Here is a 22,525-nt window from a genome sequence, read left to right as displayed (position 1 = left end):
GACTTGGTTGCAGCCGTTTAGAGTAGTTATGATTGATTAAAATAAGAGGAAAAGAAAAGTCATGTTCCCAACCTGGCTAGAAATGTCTTGTCTGAGGACTGCAAAGCAGAAGATATCAAGAACACAGTGGCTCAGTGGTTAAGAGTACTTGCTTGTTCGGTTTGAACGAAAATAGCCCCCAAAGGGAGTGGCACTATTAGGAGGTGTGACTTAGTTGGAGGAAGTGTGTCACCATGGGACACACTTGGGCTTTGAGGTCTCCTATGGTCACACTACACCCAGTGAGAGACACACTTCCTGTAGCCTATGAATCAAAATGTAGGACTCTGAGCTCATTCTCCAGCACCACGTCACACCATGATGATAATGAACTAAAAACTTCTAAAAATGTAAGCCACCCCTTAAATGTTTTCCTTTATAAGAGTTCCGTGGTCATGATGTCTCTCCACAGCAATAGAAGCCTAAGACACTACTCTCACATAGGACTGAAGCTCAATTCCCAGCACCCACATCAGGTACCTCAAGACCATCTGTAACTGCAGCTGCAGAGGATCCAGACCCTCTTCTGGACTCTGCAGGTACTATTACAGACATGGAATACACATAAAAAAAAAAGTAAGGACTTGCTACTACTGGACTAGATCATCAAAAGCAAGAAATGTGCTAATAGCCTGCCTCAGTTTTGTCTTCACAGATGTAGAGGAAGAGAAAGAATCTCTTTTACCTGCCAACCTTGTTAAGTTGCAGGAGGGAAGACAGACCAGAGAGCTGAGAGTATGTGCTATTCCGCCACCAGGAACATTTTATCCAGCACGTGTGCCGGGCGGTGGTGGCACACGCCTTTAATCCCAGCACTCGGGAGGCAGAGGCAGGCGGATCTCTGTGAGTTCAAGGCCAGCCTGGTCTACAAAGGGAGTTCCAGGGCAGGCTCCAAAGCTACAGAGAAACCCTGTCTCAAAAAAAAAAAAAAAAACCGGAACATGTAAGCAGCCTTGATCACATTTTTGGATAAACTGCCATAGCAGCCCCTTTTCCCACTAAAAAGTATATAGGGGCTTCATGAGGTCAGACCACATTGTCCTGTCCAACTCAGCCCCAGGCTCCCCCACCCCCGTATCTGGCAAGCTCCAGCATACTGCTAGTGTTTGGTACTCAGTACTATGAAAATAGATGAGGTTTGCTAAGCCCTGCCCTACTCACGTCTCATCAAATAGGGGCTCCAGGGTCTTGCGCCTTACTGAGGTCTTCTTGCGACTTGTCCATCGCCTTTCAGGCAATAGGTAGATGCGAACATAGGGATCAGCTCCACTGCTGGTACATGGTGTCAGGTTTCTGATGGACAGAGAAAAGGGGTTCCTAAGTACTCATTTGGGAGAAGGCTATACCAGCCACTGGGGATTAGATGGACTGGAGGATTAAAATTCTCTGCATTCAAAAGACAAAAACCCACAGAATTAAAGGACGAGCTATCAGCTGTGGTTTTGTTCTGAACACACATTTTTGTGCTGTTTGGGTAGAGTCAAGTATTTTGTACTCAAGGAATTTGGGGGTTCCTGCTTAGGAAGACCTACTTGCCACTGGCCACCCCAAGACAGCAGTCTGAGCAGAGTCCTTGACTCTTGAGCCCATGCACACCAACAAAGAATGGTCACTCAACATGCCCCTTTGAGGATTTTTGCCACGGATGGCTTGTAGGTTCTCAAATATCATTTAGGAGTGCATGGCTCCTGCCATCACCCTAAGCAGTCCTGTCATATGGTTGCCTGATACTTCCAAAGACCTCCCTGTCCCAGGATCTCTTTACCTGCACCCGTTGACTAGCACCCTGAGACAGTGTCGAAGACACACATAGCGTACTGTGAGCTGAATCTCACCCAGCCGTCGCTGCCTAGGATCCCCATCTCTGTGGGAAAAAAGGGGGGCTGTCACAGTAAGAACTATTCCTCTCCCTTCACCTGAAGATAGAGAAGGATGCCCAATGTGAGGAACACAGACTCATCTGGTCAATAATTCTCTTCCAGGTTCCATCCAGCATTCAGTGTAATTATCCTACTTCTTAGCAGAAAGCATAAATAAGCCCTGGGATGGATTGGCCCTTATATCCTGATTGCTTGTGGGGCTTGAGGGAATTGGGATTTTATAATGGTCTCTTCTGTCTTATAGAGTTATAATGAATGAATGAAATCAGATAATGTGCTAAGCCCACACGAAGCACCTAATACATGGAGTCACTTATGTAAGTTCACATTCTAAACTTTCCATGTATTCCCACGATACTCAGAATTCAGAAAATGTTTCTATGGAAGGGACCTGAACAACTGAAGTCATCATGTAGCCAGAGTTGTATACCAACAACAGGGTTCAAGCTGCCTCTTGTAAAGACATGTTGTGAGAAACCTGGACTTGGGCCGGCCTGTAATTTCCTATTTACTCTTCCATCTAAGGACCTATTTTTCATTCAAGTTATATTAGAAAAGATCAAGCAGAGATGCATACTCAATGTTGAGGCTGACATCTGTCATGTCAAAGCAGGAAGAGGCCAGGGAGTTGAGTGAGGACATGCTGGGAGCCAGCCTTGTGGGTGGCCATGCGAATGGGAAGGCAGGGCGGCTCATGGGTCTGGGTGACTTGATGGGCCCTGGAGAGTGGGGGCCTGGGACAGTCAGGAAGATGGTAGCTGGGTTCCTCTTCTTCCCCATGGACTCACAGAGCCCTTTGGCACTGTCCTTGCCTTTCGACTCCAGGCCTGTCTCTGGGGGCTCAGGCTCTGTGGCCTTGGTGACAGCTGTGGTGGTTTCAGTGCTTGTGGATGCTCCCTTGATGTCAGAGGCAAGGTCTGAGGCACGTGTCACATCTGCAGGGCCTTCTCCCTGGGATGGGGCTTTGTGAGCCTGGTTGGTGGCCACCTTCTTGATGAACAGAGGGCCTTTCTTTACAGCATCGGGCCCAGTATATGGGCTTCCCAGTTCTCGTTCCTCCACACGTAAGAACTAGAAGCAGATGACAGGGTTGGTTGTAGGCGGGGCTTCCACTTTCCCCCTTCCCCTTTCTCCTCAGATGTCAATCAACAAGCCCTTTCCTAGGGAATTCTGTTTCCAGAAATAAATGTGGGACTGAAATATATTCATTAAAAGTAGTCTAGAATAAAAATCCTACCAAGCAGCAAAGATTGATTAACAAGAGGTATCCGTCTCAGCTTGTTAGGGGGAAAGTCTTCCCCAAGCATACCAGCTTGTATTCTAGTTAAGGGAAAGTCTTCCCCAAGCATACCATCTTATAGAACTATCAAGAGTTTCTAGTTCATATTCAGATTTCCTATGGGTTTTTAAACACATTAAGTTAACATAACAATGGATCTAGGTTTGTAATGCCCTGTGGTATTCTGCCAGATACAAAGCTAACCCTCCCTGGCAGAGAGCAGCCTTTGATCCTTTGATCCAGGCCATCAAGGAGCACTGACCACACTCATGACGGCCACAGAACAGTCCCACTGAAAACAGATGAGATAAACAGTAAAATTCATTGCCAAGATCCTCTCGTGGATCAGACTATTAAGACCGGGTATCGTGCTTGCAGTGTGTCTCCCTCAAACCTTTTTATGATGCCAGGTTTCCCATCTAACATGGAAAAAAATTTTACTCCCAAAATCTTCAGACAACAGAATTAACAGATTACAATCTAAACATTTTCAATGACTAAGGATGGATTGGGAATGTAGACGATAAAAAAGACCATGTGATTTGGAAGAGATGAAATTAAAGATGAAAAAAATTACTATTGAAATACTACTATACTGAAAAAGTAGTAAGCCAGACATAGTAAAATGTAGTGGTGAGGAGGATGGTTCTGAGGAAATTAGCTGAGACTAGAAGATAAGGTTGAGGCATGGATCAAGGATAGAAGAAAAATCTAGCATGGAAGTTCTAGAAGGGAGGGTTAAATGAATGGAGGAGGTAGTGTTTGAAGCAACAAAGAGATGGTATTATGAAAATATCTCTCGGTCCCAAAGAGACTGAACTTTGGCAGACCTCACAGCAAAGTTAATAATACCCTTAAGGGCATTTCAGACTGTACTTAAACCGCTACCCTACTGTGTGCTCAGCCTGTTAAGTTTTCATCCCATAATGCAACACCAAGGAAGGCACTCTGAGGTTATCTCTAATGCGTTAACCCAATGAGTAGATGAAGACACAAACATCTCTCCTGACTTCTGCATTCAACAGATAACTCACTCAGTGCTGAGACCTGTTCCAGCTCGGCCACACCCACTGAGAAAGGAGGTATTTACCCGAAGCACCAGCCTCATGGAGATGAGGCTGTCCAGGCCCGAGTGATCCAGCTGGAAGCGCTGCTCAAGGGTGAGGTTGGCACAGGGGAGGATCTGGCACAGCGGAAACTCCAATACTCCCAGGGCACACTCCAGGTCATCATCCAGCACCTGGGCAGTGGACCAGTCACAAAACCAGGGGAGAGCTAAGCCCACTATGCTACCATTGCATCTGGTCCTGGGGAGTCTGTGCTTCAGGAAGTATGCACTATGGAGCAGTTAATATCTGGTGCTCTTCAGCAGGCGGATTGGCAACAGGACAGACCTTGTACCTGCCTGGAGTCTAGGGAAGGGAGTGACTAGAGCAGAGGTGATTATAGTCCGCATGGGGCCAGTCTGGCATGCACCCAAAGCCAGCAAGGCTTTTTGTATGGCTGTATGGTAGGGCACTTAGGCTCAGTTCAGGGCTCCAAAAAGATCCCACCTAGCTCCAGCACTTACAGGCCATGTGCTCTTGGGCAGATGGTTGCTTTAGCCTCTATTTGCTCCTGTGAAAAGGAGGTCACTCTTCTGCAGATCTTTTGTAAAGTCTAGACTCTAGCCCAGGACCCTCAGACTGCATAACTGTAATGATCATCGCAAGGAGAACTAACGAAATTAACCAATTGCCTTCCCACAGTCTCCTCCATGGTGACCTTGGACACCGACCTCAAGGGGCTGAGGGCGTGTGGGGCCTCATACCCTCCCAACACACTGGGGGGCTGACTACTGATAGAACTGCCCAAGGGACACAGAAAACCCTCGCCTGCCTGTGGCCTAAAACGTTCTCAGCTGTCCCCAGAGCCCAACTTCAGGCAAACCTCCAGGCAGAGCTGCTCGGCTGCCACACTGTGCACGAAGAAGGAGAACACCTGGCTCCACACAGGATCCTTGCTGTGGGGACAGGTCTGCGGGCAGAAACGAGATCATCTGAGGGCCAGGTTGGACATACTCTGCTCAGTGTGACGACCCACTGCCATGAGGAGCCAGGGGACAGTCAGTGTGGCAGAAAAGGCATGACTTCAGACCATGCCCCAGGGTAAACCCTAATCCTGCTGCCCCATTTTTGGCGGCATCATCACTTAGCTTGGCAGTTTTTATATTGTGAATGCTAAAGCCACATAGGGAAGGGATTCCGAAGGCTTTCTAGGCATTCGGTGTGAGTTCCCTTCACTCTGCCTCTCCTGAAAAGGGGGCAGGAGCATCATTTCCTTATCTTAGTCTACAAATGAACTATCTTACCTTACTTGTAAAGGTCTTCTTGCCTACGGATAGCTTGACATATGAAGAAGGGTCTCTGCTGGCCTTATTCTGTAAGGGGAAACCCACAGTGTTGAAAGCCATGTTTTCAGGGCAGGGCCCAAGACATCTCACCTTTCCCGATGCTCACCCCTCCCCTAGGCATGCCAGTGGGTGTAGGGCAGCCGTGCTCCTGTTGGGGAAAATCTGCACTGTGGAATGAGCACTGTGCAGAACTACCTCTGGGGAGAAGCCCCGAGTGCAGACCAGAACTAGGACAGACACACCCAGGCCCCCACCTTTTGTGTCCTTTTTATAAAATGGCCATCACTCTTGCCCAAAACAAGAACACCCGGAATACATCACTATGGGACTCCAAGGCCAAGTCTAGTGCCTTGCACAGGAGACCCAGTGAGCCCATGCTATGTGACAGACAGGTCCTGGCTGCAGTCACTTCAGGGGAAAGGAGTCAGGTTCTCAGTGATATTCACTTACTTTGGCAAACCTGGAGAGTTTTTTGGCTCGGTATTCACCATTCAGGTAGTCAAAAGGGTTTCTCTGCAGCACAAGAATTTGAGTTAAAACAATAAATACATGGGCATCTGGCTGTGAGCTGCATAGGGCAGTTGGGTCCTGTGACTCACCGGCAGGTTGCAGGCATTTTCTAAGTAGACCACGAGGATGGCGGAGGAGTGGTCACCATGGTCCTGCAAACAGACACAGCCCTCACTGAATATTCCCAGAATCCGGCAGAAGGAAGCCAGCCAGCCCTCCAGCTAACAACCTAGCCTTATGTGGCTGAGAGCACATTACGGCAGGATAGGTTCACGTCAGACACAGAGGTAGATGTCCCTATGAAACTGGGTGGCAAGCCCTGACACAGCTCTAAGGACCCCATCTTCCCTGAAAACGAGGTTCAGAGGCTGTTGACTGCCTGGTTCTCTAGGAGACAACAAATGGGGGGCTCCCTCCTCTCGCCTCTGCCTGCACACAGGAGGTAGACGCGAGTCTCCTCCCCTGCCACCCACTCACCTCCAACAGCACTTCCTGGTCCGTGAGCAGGGAGAGCCACTCCAGCCGCAGGTGCAGCCTCCCACTGGTTGTGTCACTGAGAACAAACCACTGTGGGGCAGAGGAAGGAAAGGAGAGCTCAGGGATGGAGATGGGCTACCGACAACCTGGGGACTGCATAGTTTTGAGATTAGGGGAAACGGTTAACCAACCCGAAGAGGGCACGGCAGATGCGGGGCAGGAGTCTTACAGTCGGGACAATGAAACCCAGGTCTAGCCTCCCTTCCTCTCTAATGTGACTCCCCTTGCTGAGTTTCCTTAGTCTGTGGACATTTCCCAAAGAAACTTCTAACCCCAGCCCTATGGGGTGCCCTGTAGCCATCTGGGCCTCACCCAATTCTTGTCCCTGAGAATGGGCATGGGTACAGCCCTGCACAGAGGGGACCCATCACATAGGGCCAGATGGCCGAAGTGACCTGCTAGAGCCATGCACTGAAAGGGGGTGTTCCCGGGGAGGGGTGCTGGGTGAGCCACTCCTACCTCATCGACCACTCTGTTCATCATGACATCTCCAAGGCAGATCTGCAGGCTGGAAGGAAAGGAGAGGGTGAGCTCAGCAGTGGCCAGAGCAGGCCCTGGGGACCCACAGGGAACTCTGTTCTCAAATGGCTGGATGTGGCCATTGGGACAGTGGCCTCATTCCTCCAGGCAAACAGTGGGAGACCATTTGCAGCTCATGAGGAGGGAAAGGCTAGCTAACCTGCTCCATTGCACTTAGGCTGTGGGGAGGGAGTGGCTCCCAGCCCAGAGGGGACAAGCAGAGGTCTGGATTCATCACCTCTGGGTCTTTTGGCTGTTAGCATGTTGAGTGCGGTGATTCTTCATTGTGCAAACCTGCCCATGAGTCACAGGAATTTGGCTTCCTGTGCCATCTAAATGCCAGTGGCACTTTCTGAAGATCTGTGTGTGAGGAAGCCAGAAGTCCTGTATCACAGTGTTCCTCTAACCTATCATGACCCAAATCCAACCCACGGGTCCTGCCAGCCCGAGGGCAGAAGCAGTTCCCGTGTGACTCGGGAGTGTGCACCTGAACTCAGCCCTGGAAGGCAAGTGCCATGAGCCCCACTTCCCACCCGCAACACTACACCATGAAGACACCAGAAATGACCAGCACCGGGCGGGGAGCTGCATCTTCCATTTATTTGTTCATATTTCAACCCGTTACAACTCCATACTCAAGAAAACAAGCTGCATAGCACAGGGGCATAAAATCTGAGTCTCTTCACCTGCCGCCACGTCACCTGGTCATGCTCCTCTGCTCACAGACACAGGCATCTTGGGCCCTCTCTTGTGGGAGGCGGAATCCAGCTGCGCTGTGCCCTTCTCTACTCGCTAGCACACCACGATGGCGCCACACTGAATTCTTAGGTCAATGTATTCAAACATTCAGCTAGTGTCTTCCACAGGAGGGCATTGGGTGGCCACAACGACTTGGGCAGTAAGCATTTTAAGGGTTGGTACCTATACAGGTTCCTCAAGGCGGGGCCTCTTTAGACTAAGTGAGATTCTGCCAAGCAATCCCACAGGGCTCACGTGAGCCCTCCCATAGCCTTGAGATCTGGATGTCGTCAGTGGGGAGTGATGAAGGCTCCTTAGAGTTGAGCACCTAGTCATGCCACCTTGCTCCCTATTCCAATTTGGTTCTGGGTAGATTCTGAGTGGGGACATGAGCCCTGGGGTCCTCTCTGTACTGCTATCCTCCAGGGCCTAGGTCAGGGCTGGAGATGCCTGGGAAGGTTTGTAACCAGACTGTACAATGTTAGAGCAGATTGCCTGGCACACTCACTGTTGCCACAGTAGCCATAGAAAGTCACAGGTCACTAAACACTGAGGTCTGTGCCCACTAAATGCCCCAAGGTCCAGCCTTGTACCCCAGGCAGTAAAGAAGCTCCAAAGCCCAGATCCCCACTCCTCACCTGCCCAGGAAGTCATCCCTGTCAGTATCCTCGTCATACAGGTCCACCTCCAGGTCCTGCCCAGGCACTTCGTACACCATGAACTGCAAGGAGAAAGAATCATCTTGTCCTGCAAGTCTTGTCTGATGAATCAGATCTAAAACCCACAGCCAGCCAAAGCCCAGCTTAGGGCCCTGTCTGTAAGAAAGCAATGTCCCTCCTCTTTAGGCAAACAGAGAGGACCAGATACAGCACAACCATGCCACAGCGTGGTGCCCACAGGACACTGGCTGCCATCTGCTCTGCCTTTGTGCTGTCACAGTCTCCTTTCTCGGGGGCTGTGGGACAGCAGGAAACTAAGCTTCCCTCAGTCGTCCTGCTTCCGCTGCCGGGGACCAGATCTAACAGAGCATGCCGTGCCGTTGTAAGGAAAGGGGCAGCTGGGAGGTGGCTCTGGAACGTGTGACTGACGGCTGTGAGTTGCACCCACCCAGCAGCAGGGAAGGCTGGAAGCTGTGGGCAGAACTGTCTGTGCACTGTTCTTTTCCTTTCATTTGCAAACATCCCACAGCCGATTCTGATGGGGAAAGGGCACTGACTATGGGGTGAGACGAGCCTACCTCTGAGCCTGCTGGACAGGGAAGCAAGAATTACAAAGACCCATCTGCCCAGAACAAGTCTCTCCCACTAACCATGGTTTCCCTGTTGGGCCATGAGAGCTGCTTGCTCATCACAGCCCAGGGAGAAGCCTGGAGACACGAGGCCTTCCAAGACAGATGGAAGAGAACCTCACCTCGAACACTTCATTCCAGGTGGGGTTCAGGTTCTTGTAGACGGTCCTGCTCCGGCAGTGCTGCAGGCCAATGCTCACCTTGGCATACGGGTCTGACTTGCCTCCAAGCCCTAGGAAGTTGTCCTTCTGGGCCAGCTTCTCGGCCTCCAGCAAATGGACTCTGATCACCCCCTGAGAAACACCCAAGCCCCAAGTCACAACTGCCTCCTTGGGGTGCGGCCTCAAGTCCAGGATCCCAGGACCAAAGCCACCAGAGGTCACTGTTGGACAGAGACGACAGCCAGAGATAACAGTGACCGAGCCAAAGCCTCACAGCAACTGGTGGCAGGGTCTACTGCTCTACCCAAGGCTTTGGCCTTCCCACACTCTTCTCTAGACTAGACATGAACGGCTGGTTCAGGGTTTCTCCTCCTCCTTCAGCACTGCTGGAAAACTGTACATACATAAACTGAAAGCTAGGGATACTTCAGGCAGCAAGTTGTGGGCCTGCCTGCACTGGTGGTAGGTCGCTGTATGCATAAATGCCTCAAGTATCGTCCACCACAGGGCAGACCCTTCCCCCACACTCCCACTGTTTAAAAGAAAAGCAAAAAAATTGGAAAGTCACAGTTCCTGAATCTTAGGGTATGCCTCTTTCCTGGCACAATATATCAGTTAACACATTTTTTTTTTTGATCTCCAAAACAACCTTGAGAAATCTACCCTTAGGCACACTGGCAAAAAACATAAAGATCCGTGCACAGGCTGCTCATTGCACTGTCGTCTGCAGCAGCGAAGGCCAGACACAGCCTGACTGTCCATCAGCAAGGCTGGTGGTGCAGTGACAGTACCTCCCACAGTGAAGGGCTATGCAGCCATCAGCGCAGATGTGGAAGACTTTATCTGTACCGTGGCAGTGGGGTTCTGTGATACAGTTAGCAATAAAAGCAGAGAAGGAAAATAATACACTTAACATCTTTCAAAGAAATGGGGACCATGATAACTACCACTTAAGGCCTATGCTACTGTAGAAGCTTCCTAACACATGTACACACACACACTTAAATGGAGTTGCCCTATAACAGGAGGGTGGCAATGTCTCTACTATACTTCACAGATGTATATACTTCACCTCTGTTGGAACTGTCCTCACAGACTCCCAAACATTATAGGCTACTGACAATGCTCTTGTACCCTCCAGGATTTGAAAGACCCTTGTGGTAATTTGAAGGAAAATGCCCCTCCCCCAATGGAGAGGCACCTTTAGGAGGTGTGAATTCCTTAGAGGAAGTGTGTCACTGTGGGAACTGGCTTTGAGGTTTCTTGTGCTCAAACTCCCCACAATGTGACTTTCAACTTCCTATACGCTGCATATCAAGACATAACCAGCACCATGTCTGCCTGCATGCTGCCATGCTCCCCATCATGATGATAATGGACTAAACTCTGAAACTGTAAGCTGCCACCCCAGTTAAATGTTTTTTTTATAAGAGTTGCCATGGTCATGGTGTCTCCACAGAATAAAAGCCCTAACTAAGGCAGCCCTGTTGCTGAAGCTATCATGTACGTGAGTCAGTCATACGACAGGGAGAACCCAGGCTGGTACTGACCTGGAAACTTCCTTTTCCACCGGCTAACTTCCATAGTGCTATACATGCTACTGGGGGAGAAAGGCAGCAATCTTCCCCAGCTGTGAACCCCAAAAGCTACAATGACTGGCCTGGCAATACAAGGCCACTGGGGCAATAGAGAAATGGATGTCATGGGAGTGAACAGCACTTCCCAACTGAACTTAAGGCCCACTCCGCAAGATGAAATCCATACCTGGTTTTATGAATCTACAGTTAGATAGGCCATGGCTCCAGGGGAGACTCTACCACTATTGTGCTAAATGAATGTGGTATTAAACTAACTCCCAACGAGTTATGGTTTGACCCATATTTTAGAGCACCTCCCAGCCCTCATTGGAGAAGTTTCTTTTTGCAGTGGATGGTGATTAACACAGAGACCCACGACTCACCGAGGTGCAGAAAATAAGAGACTAGAATGCTCAGCCCTAAATGGGACATCTAGATCACACCCCGGTTCAGGGATCACTGCAGAAGAGGAAGTGGAAAGATTGTAACAGGCCATGGATGACTATAAGAAATAGTGTTTTCCAGACATAGCAGGGGGGCTGCATATGTGAACTCACGGGAATTGTGACCGCATGCCCAAGACCTGCGCAAGCTCGAACCAGACAAAATTCCAGGGAGACAGGAAGGCAGGTGATAGCCCTGCTAGGTTAATTCTCCCCCTAGCAACTCTCAATTGCCAGGAGCGCCCCAGCTAGCTGGAGTGGACCTCCTTGGCCTTGATGTCGTCTCCCCTCTCCAAAATACACTATATGAAATTCTCAAAGAACTAATCAAAATCTAAAAATAAAAGGAAACGGGGACTATGAATATAAGCAAAGATGTACAGATATGACTGTGTATGTGTCCGCATTAACACTCAAATACAATGGGATAAAAACCATTACTTTAGTGGTGGGGGACAGGGACTGGGGAATAGGAACAAGAGGCAGTAAGGCTCCCTAAGATGCAGTTTTGGTATTGGCCTTTAGAAACACACAACTGTGTTACATAATTGTAGAAAATTCAAAACTAAAACTTGGAGATAGAGAACAGAATGAAATAAATGTAAATATCCATGACCAGTTACCAGAAACACATAGAAGCTGTCCCCCAAAGAGTTCTAATGTTGCAAACTGTCAGGACATTCCTAGGGGAATATACATGTTTTTAGGAACTCTTACATTGGTGAGATGGTGTTTACATTGTTAAGAGCCTGCATGTAGTGTGGGTGAAAGCCAGTGAGCCATCATGGGAAGACTGGGGACATCCATGCTGCCTCCCTGCCAGCCCACGTCCCTGAACTTCATGTGTGTAATGCAGTGTGTCAGGCTGGGCATGAGCAGAAGGCCCGCAGCTTTTCACCTGGCAGACAGTAAAATGGATGTTTTCTTCTTCCAGGGCCCCTAACTGCAGCCCCTTAGCCAGTGCTACTATTTGTAGGGCAGCCACAGGGCAATGTCTGGGGGTCTCATGAATGGATCCCAGATGTTAGAGAAAATGGGCTCAGGAGCCAAAGAATTCCCATCCTGGTTCAACCAAGAACCTTCCTTTTCTGTAGATCCCAAGGTCCTGTCCACCACTGCACAGAACCAAGGGAGCCTTCCTGAGGGAAGAAGAGGGACCTCGGGTGTCATGGAGTGCCTACCTACAGTTTCAACTACAGGGTGAACAGGAACATGGTAAAACTACATGGGTGCTACCCCTTCCCAGATGGTGACTTTGGGCAAGTCACACACCTTTCCCAGCCTCTGTGCCACCCTGTGAAATGGGTTACCATGAGGATGGCCACTAGTGAGCACTGTTCAGAACCCAGCCATGGCCTGCGTCCCTCCTCATTGGCCCAACACTTGAGCCAGCTCCCGGTACTCACGCTGGGCAGAGGGAAGCGCAGGTTGGTTATATCCAGCCCCTTCTTCACGGGTACAGTCACGCGGTTGGGAAGCACCAGGTGGGCAGCAATGAGGTCTTCCAGCAGACTGTCTGATACATCACTGAAACATCAGGCATGATCAGCTATGGAGGGGTGACATTGCTTCCGCATGCCACCTGCCCCTGTACCCATCCTCAGAGCTGGCACTAAGAGACTAGCTTGGCAGAAGGCTCCATCAGAGGCAACACTGGTGTCTTCCTGACCAGCTGCTAGGCACGAAACAGATATACATCCTGTGTCCTAGACATATTGATTCAAGGAAGAGCATCCTGCTTGCACTCTCCACCCCCAACTTAAACCAAAAAAAAGGTCCTGCTTGTTCCTAGGCAACACAGAGTGCTTTAAGAACAGACCCTAGGTCAAGATTCCCATCATATTCCCTAGCTGCCCTGCTTTAGATGGGTGTCCCCGTCCCTTGACTTCAGTGTCCTGATAGAGGGCTGCTAACAGCTGCACCCGGAACAGATGTGAAGGGAGTTGTGGGTACAGCACTGAGAACAGTGCTGAGGCCACAGGACAACAGCTGGCCACTGACGCCTTTCTCTTCCTGATGCTGGTGGCGTGCTCACCTGCCCCCGCAGTCGGACAGTATCAGCAGGACCAGCGCACAACAGCTATTCAAAAAGTCTTCTTTGAGTAACAGTGTGTGACTGCTTAAATGGGACATTGTTATCAATCCCCTTGCCAAAGTTCAGGGACCACTGCAGAGGAGGTGGTGGAAAGAATTTAGGAGCCAATAGGTTAAATGCCGGCTCCTGGACATGCTATGACTATCAGGCTCATGAACTCGGAGCAGCTGTGGTTACCTGCGCAGAACATACGCAAGATCAAAGCAGACACAAAATTTAGGCCTAAATGGGGAGAGACTCTCCAGGCTTCACCAATAACTGGGAATCTATTGGCAATGGGCAGCTGCTGGTAGAGGGAGAACCATTCTTGAGTGTGTGGCCACTGGTAGATTTTCCCATGCTTCAGGAGATGGGCCCACAGTCATGCACATAGAGTTAGCATTAACTCGACTTCATGGGTTATTTAAAATAAAAATAAAAAGAGGACGTGAAGTTGGGAGGAGGATGTGTTGGGAGCCCAGGGAGAGTCAGAGGAGAAAGTGGATGGTGGGGAGATTTCATTATGTGCTCTTTTGGAATTTCCAAAGAACAGGAGAAAAGGTACAAGACCGAATTCTCTCCATTTGAAACAATGAGATCAGAGGGGGACATCCCCAGTGAGCATATAGGTGGCCGTCCTTGGGCTCGCAGAGACATTCAATAGCCTTCCCGACCAATCCAGGTGACCCTGCCTCCCGGAGAGATCTAATGAGACTAGCATCCTCCTCGGCGCCTTGAGGAACGCCTGGTGTCTGAAGGCTGCCTGCACCTCACCTGGGGAGCTGAGATTCCCCTGGTCCTGTCCTTTCTCGCTGGCCTCTGCTGGGAAAATGTCCCTTCCCATCTCTGTGCACATCAACCATGTCACAGAGGCCAACTGGGCATCTCACTACAGTGGGGGTGGGGAAGGGTGAAGGGTGTTCCACACACAGTAGGGTTTTACCACACGTGTGCGTGTGCTTGGGCAACTTTAAGACAAAGAAGCCTGGCCTCTCAGTCTACACTGGGCAAAGCTGTCAGCAGGAGGGTGTGCACCTGTCCACGGGCTGGCTTTCTGAGGGTGTGCACACACACACGTGATGCGAGCACACACACGTGAGCACACACACATGTGCACACACAGGTACTTGCCCCCCCCCCGTTTCCCACTCATTATACAGGGTGGGGGGATGCAGCCTCTGTGCAGCTCACAGCTGTCAGGACTCCAGGGAGCCCCACCCCCGGCACTTACTTGATACCCGGCATGTCCAGTAGGTTGGTCAAGCCCGTCCAGTTGATCTGCAGGTGCTGTGGGCAGAGGGAGGCTGCTAGGCTCAAGAAGCAGGCAACCCAGGCTGATACCTTTCCCAAACTCCTCATATCCCCCCAAAAGGGAGAACCCTATTTGCCGGGGTGCACCTATTGACCTATTGCCAGATGAGGTAGGGAGGATGTCCTAGCTAGCTCTGCTAACCTGGCACAGCTTAGAACCACCTGAGACCTCAATTGAGGGATTCCCCCAGTCCTGGCTGTAGGGGGTGTCTTGGGTGTTAATTGATATAGAAGGACCCAGTCCACTGTGGGTGACACATCCCCCAGGCAGGAGGTGCTCTTGGGTTGTATAAGAAAGCTAGTAAGCCTGAGACTGAGCTAGCAAGCAGCTTTCCTCCATGGCTTCTGCTTGAGGTCTCTGCTTGGATTCCTGCCTCAACTTCCCTCAGTGATGGACTGTTACCTGTATGCTAAAATAAGCCCTCTCCTAAGCTGCTTCTGGTCAGTGTTTGAACACAACAACAGAATGAAACTGGAACAAGGCTCCAGGCCTTAGCTTAGGCTGGTTCAGGCCTGTTGCTTCAGGCCAGGACCACCACAGAAGGGGGCTTTGCCACACAGCCAGGTTGGTCTGTTCTCACGAGCCCAGGTTTGTCTCAGAGAAATTTCTAGACCTTGTGACCCTCTTTCAGTTTGGTAACTCCTTGAGGTTGCCGTAAGGACCAATTAGGATCGAACCATAGGTGTCCATCTGTGCTGGGTTGAAGCAATGTCTGTTCTCAGGCTAAATCCCAACACGGGAGGTTCAATGTCTGCTCACGGAAGGCATCAGGCCTATCCCTAGGTTTTGAGCTCACCGGCTTTTGAAGGAAGAATATGGTCACGGCTCCTACAAAGGGCTTGTCCTCTAGCAGGGGCTCCAGGATGACACGCAGGGTACCCTGCAACTGGTAGGCACAGAGAGCTGTGAGGGACCAAACCCGTTCCCATACCTGCCACTCGGTCCCCTGTGGCTTCATTATCACACGCCACCTTCCCTCTGTCAGGTACTCCTGCCTAGGTCACCTGCTATCACTGAAGGGACCACAGCTCATGTTCAGGGACCTGGACACAGCTATGACCCCACTGCTGCCCCCCAAAGGCCATGAACTAACTATACTGTGGTGTGTGAGCAGCTGGGGTGGCTGGGACACAAAAGTGACTTCCAGATTGGCACACGGCCTCTGGAGAGATGTATTTCCACCTCCAGGTCCACCTGGGTCCCAGCTACGGCTCTCCCTCACTTTCCTAGGCAGACAAAACCTCTGGAGACTTGACACACAGGTGGCCCTAGAGCCCAAGGCCCAGCGGGTTGTGAAGCCCAGCACCACTGACTGTGTGACCTCACAGCTGCTCCCGTGTCAACAGCCCATGTCTGGTGCCACTGTGTCCTTCACAGCATGGTCCAGTGTTGTGGAAAATTATTCTAAGGTGTGTTGCTTTCCTTTATGCTGTGGAACATTTGCTTAACGATATAAAGATGTGTTGATTTTGTTTATGTTGTATTTGTTTAACTCTGTGAAGCTGTGATTCTTTTCCTGTCTAAAACTGATGGTCTAATAAAGAGTTGAATGGCCAATAGTGAGGCAGGAGAAAGGATAGGTGGGGCTGGTGGGCAGAAAGAATAAGAGAAGGAGAAATCTGGAAGAGGGCAAGGAGCAAGGAGAGGAGGATGCTAGGGACCAGCCACCCAGCCAGCCACGGAGTAAGAGTGAAAGTAAGATACACAGAAGAAATGGAAAAGGGCTGGAGGCCTTTTAGGTAGATGGGATAATTTAAAATAAGAAAAGCTGGCTAGAAACAAGCCAAACGAAGGTTGGGTGATTATGATGAAGAATAAGGCTCCGTGTGTGATTTAGTTGGGAGCTGGGTGGAGGGCCCCCCCAAAAGAGCAAAGAGTCAAGAGTACTAAAACAAACATCAACACTCCAGTGTGAGCTGATCCCACTTCCCGGAGCCCAGTGCAGGGGCCGAGGCAGCAGTCACAGCATCCCCCCTCACCTGGATGCCGTTCACACCTGCTCGGATCTTCTGAAGCTCCACGCTGATTTCACAGTCCCCGATGTAGCTGAAACGAGCGGGAGGGGGGGGGGTGCTACTGCTCAGTGCAGGCAGGCAACTTGCCCAGTGATACACAGCCTCAACCCTTTTTGCTGGCCATCAGGTCTCAGTTAACATCAGCTCGTCACTTTTTCCATAGCCTCAGCCTTTCTTCCCCTCCCAGACGCCTGTACCTGGCGTCTTCGGTACATCCCCACCTCTGTCTAGGAAAGCAGGGCTTTGTGGTACCACCTAGCCCCAGGGTACCCATGAATGAAAAGGATGTTTCTAGTAAACATGCTGTTCCTCTACCACTTCTGGATCCCTGATCAAGGGGACATGTGTGCCACATCCCCTGGTTCATCCCGCCATCATCTCTAGTTGTTGCTGGAGGTGGGTGATAGAAACTTGGAGACAGGACCAGCTGGTGGCCCCTGCCAGGTAACGTGCCCTGAGGAGCCCAGAGTGGGTGCCTTTGAGGACAAATGTCAAGAGACTGTCAAAGGTCTGGAGGAAGCTAAGAGGAGGTGACCGTCACACCCCTGCACACATGAGCATATGAGCCTCTGTCAGACCACAGAAATGCTTGGTCAGCAGGGACAGGCAGAACAGGGTGGCAGGGGTGCTAAGTGCCACCTGAGAGGCTGAACTATTCACAGGAGGGTCTTGTGACAGAGTGTCTGGGCACTTTGTGGTCTGCTACCCTTCTAACACGCACAATGGAGACCAGCTCCTAAGGGGGTGGCCTCAGAGCCATCTTCTGTTTCTGCCAATGACAAGAAATGTGAGACTCTGGGAAGGAATGACAACCACTCCCGTCCTGTCCCCAAACACACTGCCAATGCCTCAGCACCTCTGGGAAGGAATGACAACCACTCCCGTCCTGTCCCCAAACACACTGCCAATGCCTCAGCACCTCTGGAAAGATGTATTGCTTGAAATCTCCCTTCCTGGCTCAAGTCCGTCATGAGCATCACTGGAAAGACATGCCCACGCCCAGTGCAGTGTGCAGCCCAGTGCAGCTTGCAGCCCACTCAACAGCCTCTCAAAGCTGACTCTAGTTTTCCTGGCGTGTCAGAGGCCAGCTCTCCACACAGCCTCTCATCTCTGCTCGAAGCTCCCTGGTCTCAGCACAAGCACCTGCCTCCTCTACCTACCTAGCAGAGGCTGCTCTGACCCTCCAAGTGGCCTAGCTGTGGCTTGCAAGAAAGTCCTGCAGAGCCGGGCGGTGGTGGTGCACGCCTTTAATCCCAGCACTCGGGAGGCAGAGGCAGGCGGATCTCTGTGAGTTCAAGACCAGCCTGGTCTACAAGAGCTAGTTCCAGGACAGGCTCCAAACCACAGAGAAACCCTGTCTCGAAAAACAAAAAAACAAACAAACAAAAACAACAACAACAACAACAAAAAAAAAACAACTTGAGAAAAAGAAAGTCCTGCAGAGCTGCTGGGGGTGCAAGATGCCAGGCTCAGGCTGAGAAGTGAGCCAGGGCTGGCTATTCGGGGCCAGTCATCCCCCATCCACTTTTCTGTACCCCGCCTTTTACAAAGACCTGGGTCTCAGTCCAGAGGTGCTGTGGTCCTGGGAAGGCTTTCACCCCCCAAACCAGCGTACACACAAAGCCACCCTATCTTCAAGCTGCTGTCTAGAGTTACCCTGCCTGTCCCCGAGACACCAGGACTCACCAGAGCTGCAGGTCCAGGGTCACTTTCCTCCGGTTACATTTGTCAGTGTGTGCCTTAACACCGTTCACCTTGGGGCACTGAAAAAGATGACAGGGCTATGGATCCCCTTGATTCCCCTTCCTGTCACAGCTATTTAACAGGATCGACTCCAGGAGGCCTTAGCCTGGAGAAGACAGGGAAATGGGGACCTAGCTTGGCCTCATATGCCCACAGCCTAGCCCCGAGATAGTGGAAAGGGGGAAGTCAAATAAAGAACAGCCACTCTGCCCCACCCGGTGGGGGGGGAGGGTTGGGGGGTGAGTAGCAAGGTCTCCTAAAGAGAGTTTAACAGGAATGTGGCAGATGGGAAGGAGCTGGCCCCACATGGTAGGGTGAAGGCAGGGTCACTGGCTCAGGGATCCAATTCCTTCTGTTTTCATCCCTCTATGCTTACTATGCCCTCAGGTACTCTGGTTAAGACTAATCAGAAGTAAAAACTAAATTTCATTTGCACCTGAGTTAGTAATATGCATGCCAAATGCTGAGGTAAAAAGTTCACGAGCGTCTGCTGTTGTTTGGAGCGCATTTTAGAGAAAGATAACTATATAGGCAGAGGCAGAGATATATAATAAACCAAGCACAGCAAGATATTAGCATCTGCACAGTTTAGAGAACAGACCTGAGACGTTCACTGAATAATTCACTAAACATCTTATATGTTTAAGATTTTTTTCATAGTAAGTGATTGGAAATGATTCAACCAGTTCCACAAGGAGAAAGGATTCCATTAAATTTCTGCTCACCCCACAGAAAGTAGCATTTGAAAATGTATTATTGGGGCTGGAGAGACGGCTCTATGGCCCAGAGCACTCGCTGCTCTTGCAGAAGACCAGGGTTTGGTTCCCATAACCTACACAGTGGCTCACAACCACCTGCCACTCCAGTTTCAGGGGTCTGCTGCTCCTTGTTCCCCAGAAGGCCTTGGGCACATGCGTGGTGCACATCAAGTCACTCAGACATACACATAACGTAAAATCTAAACATGTATTAACCTTTGAATAGATTCTCAGAGTATGGACTTCATTAAAAACACAATGGTGGTTTTTTTACACCTCTGATTTGTTTTCTCATATTTAATTGCTTATTTTGTATTTTAGACTTCTTGTGGTACCTGGAATTGAACCCAACACCTTCCATGTGTCAGACAACTTTGTAAAAGCTGCAATGGGCACACGCAGTCTGGCTCTGCCCCAGCTCATTAGAAGTGTGGTCTGGGGGAGGGGCACTGTGTTCAGTCACCATTTCTCGGGGGCCTGCCGGGAGTAGAGGATCGCCTGGAACCTTTGAATGTTCAGTTACCCCCAATACCTCACCTTCAGGGACAGGTATTAGGGTGCCCACTACAGGCCAGGCAGGATAGTGCTGGTTCAGGTTCACAGTTGGACAAGGGCACTAGACCAGAACATGGCTTCCACATTTGGGACATGGTTCACCCAGCTGCAGAGGCCACCTGAGGCCTGGCCTGGTGTTCATGCCTCAGAGGAGCCCTTAGAAACTGGTCCTGTCCTTTCATGTGCTGGGAAACTGGAGCTTAGAGAGGGCAGGCCACTGGCTCGAGCTTACCGCAGCACAGAGAACGCTAAAGACAGTGGCCTATGTGAAAGAAGAGGGCGGGTCAAACGCACAGGGGCATGCGCAGCAGTACGCGCAGGGGCATGCGCAGGGGTACGTGCAGGGGTATGCACAGGGGTATGCACAGGGGCATGCCTGGGCCTGGGAAGGTCCTGGGAGAATCCCCCAGTCGGTCAGTGAAAGGAGGGAAAACCGGAGGATGAGGAACAGAGAGGAGATGGGCAAAGCCAAGAACAGAAGGCCTCGAAAGGGCAGAAGGAGGAGTGAGGGCTAGAACCATCTGGTCAGCCTCCTCGGGTTCAGTGCTCAAGGAGTGGCCTGGTGGTGCAGGCTCTACTCTAAACTCAGCAGTGTGAAGTTCTCTTGCTCTGCCTGCCGAATTCTCCAAAGGCAACTCAGACATCACTTCTTTCAGGATGCCTGTGGTCTCCACAGAACTCGTGTGGGTTCCTAATACCCTGAACTTCCTTGGGGCAGAGATCACAGCTGACCCTCGGAGTTAGCAGGTACCACTTGTTCATCTTTCTAGCTGGCTGGCTCCCTCTGTGCATGTTTCTCAAGTTTCTAGAAGAAAAGGGGAACTATTTCCTTCAGCTTCTTTCTGCTCTCTGACCGTGGTTTCCTTGGAGCCCGGAAAGCTGGGTAGGAGGACAGAAGGCGAGAGCTGTGCCCTGGGGCTGACGAGCTGGGAAACACAGGCAGGGGCTATGGCTCTCTGAGGCCCAGTGGCATCCTCATAACCAAGTACTGTCCTGGGTGGGGGGACCAGGAAGAGAGGACAAGAAAAGACTGCCCAGGAAGTCCAGGCTGACCTCACTGATGCAACACCAACCTTCTGCCCAAAGTAGAGCTTGGTGAAGGTGAAGGTCCTGAGGTGGACACTCTTCTCCCGGATCTTGGGCTCCAGTTTCTCCCGGATCTTGTTCTCCATGATCATGCTTAGGTAGGGCCAGATCTGCGTGATGATCTGCAAGTTGGGACGGGGGCCCTTGGAGGTCAGCTCTGTGTCCCAGACTGCAGGCCCACAGCAGCCTGGATCCTCTGCAGCCTGGTCCACGGGTGGCGTCCACAGTCATGTGGCTTGCCCGCTAGCCCTCCACCTGCCCATCAGCCCATTCTGTAAACACCTGATGACAGAAGCCGATCCCACTGCCAGCAGAGGGTTAGCTGTATTTTGAGAGTACTATAGGAATACTTCAGTCTAATTCAGCAATTTAAAGCCATCAGATCTGCCCTAAACACATCCTCGCTCTGCATTACACCTTATACACAGTAACAGATGCTATTGGTTTAAGAAAAAAAAATGATGACAGATGAGATTGATAAATTGTTTCCTATGAGCATAATTTCTACAAGCTAAAAAAGGCAGACTTTGGTCCATTTCTACGCCAGGGCTGGTCTGAAAGCCATGAGTGGGACCAAGTTCCTCCTGATGCCAGGGCCTCATGTACCCATGCTCTAGTCCTTGTGCAAATACCAAGTGTACTTACACACACCCAGACAGTCTAGCCACTACACACCCAGTGGATTGGTACAGCCTATGGCTCCAAGGCTCCAAACCTGCCCAGCAAGTTACTGTGGTGAGTACTGCAGGCAACTAGGGCACACAGTAGGTAGTGTTTGTAGACAGACATGGCTGAGACACCCGACAGGAAATGTTCAGCTCCAGTCATAATTCACGGGACCACTACAGTATTTTTGGTTCATTGTTGATAGAAATGATGTCATGTGGACATACTACACAATGATCAAAATCTGCCAAAATGATATTGGTACAATACTTTTACTGTCTACATTGTGTGTGATGTGTGCGCGTGTGCGCACATGTGTGCACATGCACACATGCTTGCACTATAGCACTCATGTAGCGGTCAGAGGACAATGGAGAAGTCTGTTCTCCCCGACCATGTACGTCATGGGGACAGACAAACTATCTCACTGGCAAGGCACCATGTTTTTAGCTGACCTAAAGACTGTTTCATTTTTTTTTTTTACCAGTAATGGCCACTTTCTATTGTAACCACGTGAAATGAAGATGTTGGGTGGCAGGGGCAAGTGACAGCAGTAGTGGGGGCTTCGGGCTTCAGTATAAAGGTGCCCCCCCACTCCAGTCCTCCCCATAATCATGGTAGAGCCTGAAGCTATATGGGACCAGGGGCTCATCCTCCCACTGTCTTGGAGACCTCTTCTACACCATCTTCCGGTGTTCTCCAGAGCTCGTGGCATTACCCTCACGTGCAGTTCACCTCCACGGCTGCCTCCATCCTCATCCTAATGGCTGCAGCCACGGTCATGCATGATACTCCACCCTAACAACTGCCTCCATGGCCATGTGGCACTCCATCCTAATGGCTGCAGCCACAGTCATGCGTGACACTCCATCCTAACGACTGCCTCCATGGCCACGTGACACTCCATCCTAACGACTGCCTCCATGGCCACGTGACACTCCATCCTAACGACT

General features: G+C 50.6%; 1 protein-coding gene across 1 annotated transcript in view; it reads right to left on the bottom strand.

Annotated features, from left to right (window-relative positions):
- Esyt3 (extended synaptotagmin 3) overlaps positions 1-22,525 on the bottom strand; it is a 46,995-nt gene that overhangs the window by 3,832 nt on the left and 20,638 nt on the right. The window contains exons 3-20 of the mRNA XM_005367819.3: positions 20,894-21,028; positions 18,451-18,527; positions 16,729-16,795; positions 15,546-15,635; positions 14,669-14,724; positions 12,770-12,890; positions 9,305-9,475; positions 8,533-8,615; positions 7,097-7,145; positions 6,578-6,667; positions 6,190-6,252; positions 6,041-6,103; positions 5,549-5,617; positions 5,128-5,214; positions 4,289-4,438; positions 2,497-2,990; positions 1,805-1,903; positions 1,201-1,332 (exon numbers count right to left, since the gene is read on the bottom strand). Coding sequence (XP_005367876.1) covers positions 1,201-1,332; positions 1,805-1,903; positions 2,497-2,990; positions 4,289-4,438; positions 5,128-5,214; positions 5,549-5,617; positions 6,041-6,103; positions 6,190-6,252; positions 6,578-6,667; positions 7,097-7,145; positions 8,533-8,615; positions 9,305-9,475; positions 12,770-12,890; positions 14,669-14,724; positions 15,546-15,635; positions 16,729-16,795; positions 18,451-18,527; positions 20,894-21,028 — 2,096 coding nt within the window. The remainder of the gene's footprint in view (positions 1-1,200; positions 1,333-1,804; positions 1,904-2,496; positions 2,991-4,288; positions 4,439-5,127; positions 5,215-5,548; positions 5,618-6,040; positions 6,104-6,189; positions 6,253-6,577; positions 6,668-7,096; positions 7,146-8,532; positions 8,616-9,304; positions 9,476-12,769; positions 12,891-14,668; positions 14,725-15,545; positions 15,636-16,728; positions 16,796-18,450; positions 18,528-20,893; positions 21,029-22,525) is intronic.

The sequence above is a fragment of the Microtus ochrogaster genome, unplaced genomic scaffold, assembly GCF_000317375.1.
Source record: "Microtus ochrogaster isolate Prairie Vole_2 unplaced genomic scaffold, MicOch1.0 UNK24, whole genome shotgun sequence".
In the NCBI taxonomy this organism is placed as follows: domain Eukaryota; kingdom Metazoa; phylum Chordata; class Mammalia; order Rodentia; family Cricetidae; genus Microtus; species Microtus ochrogaster.
This window is presented reverse-complemented; position numbering and strand designations above follow the sequence as displayed.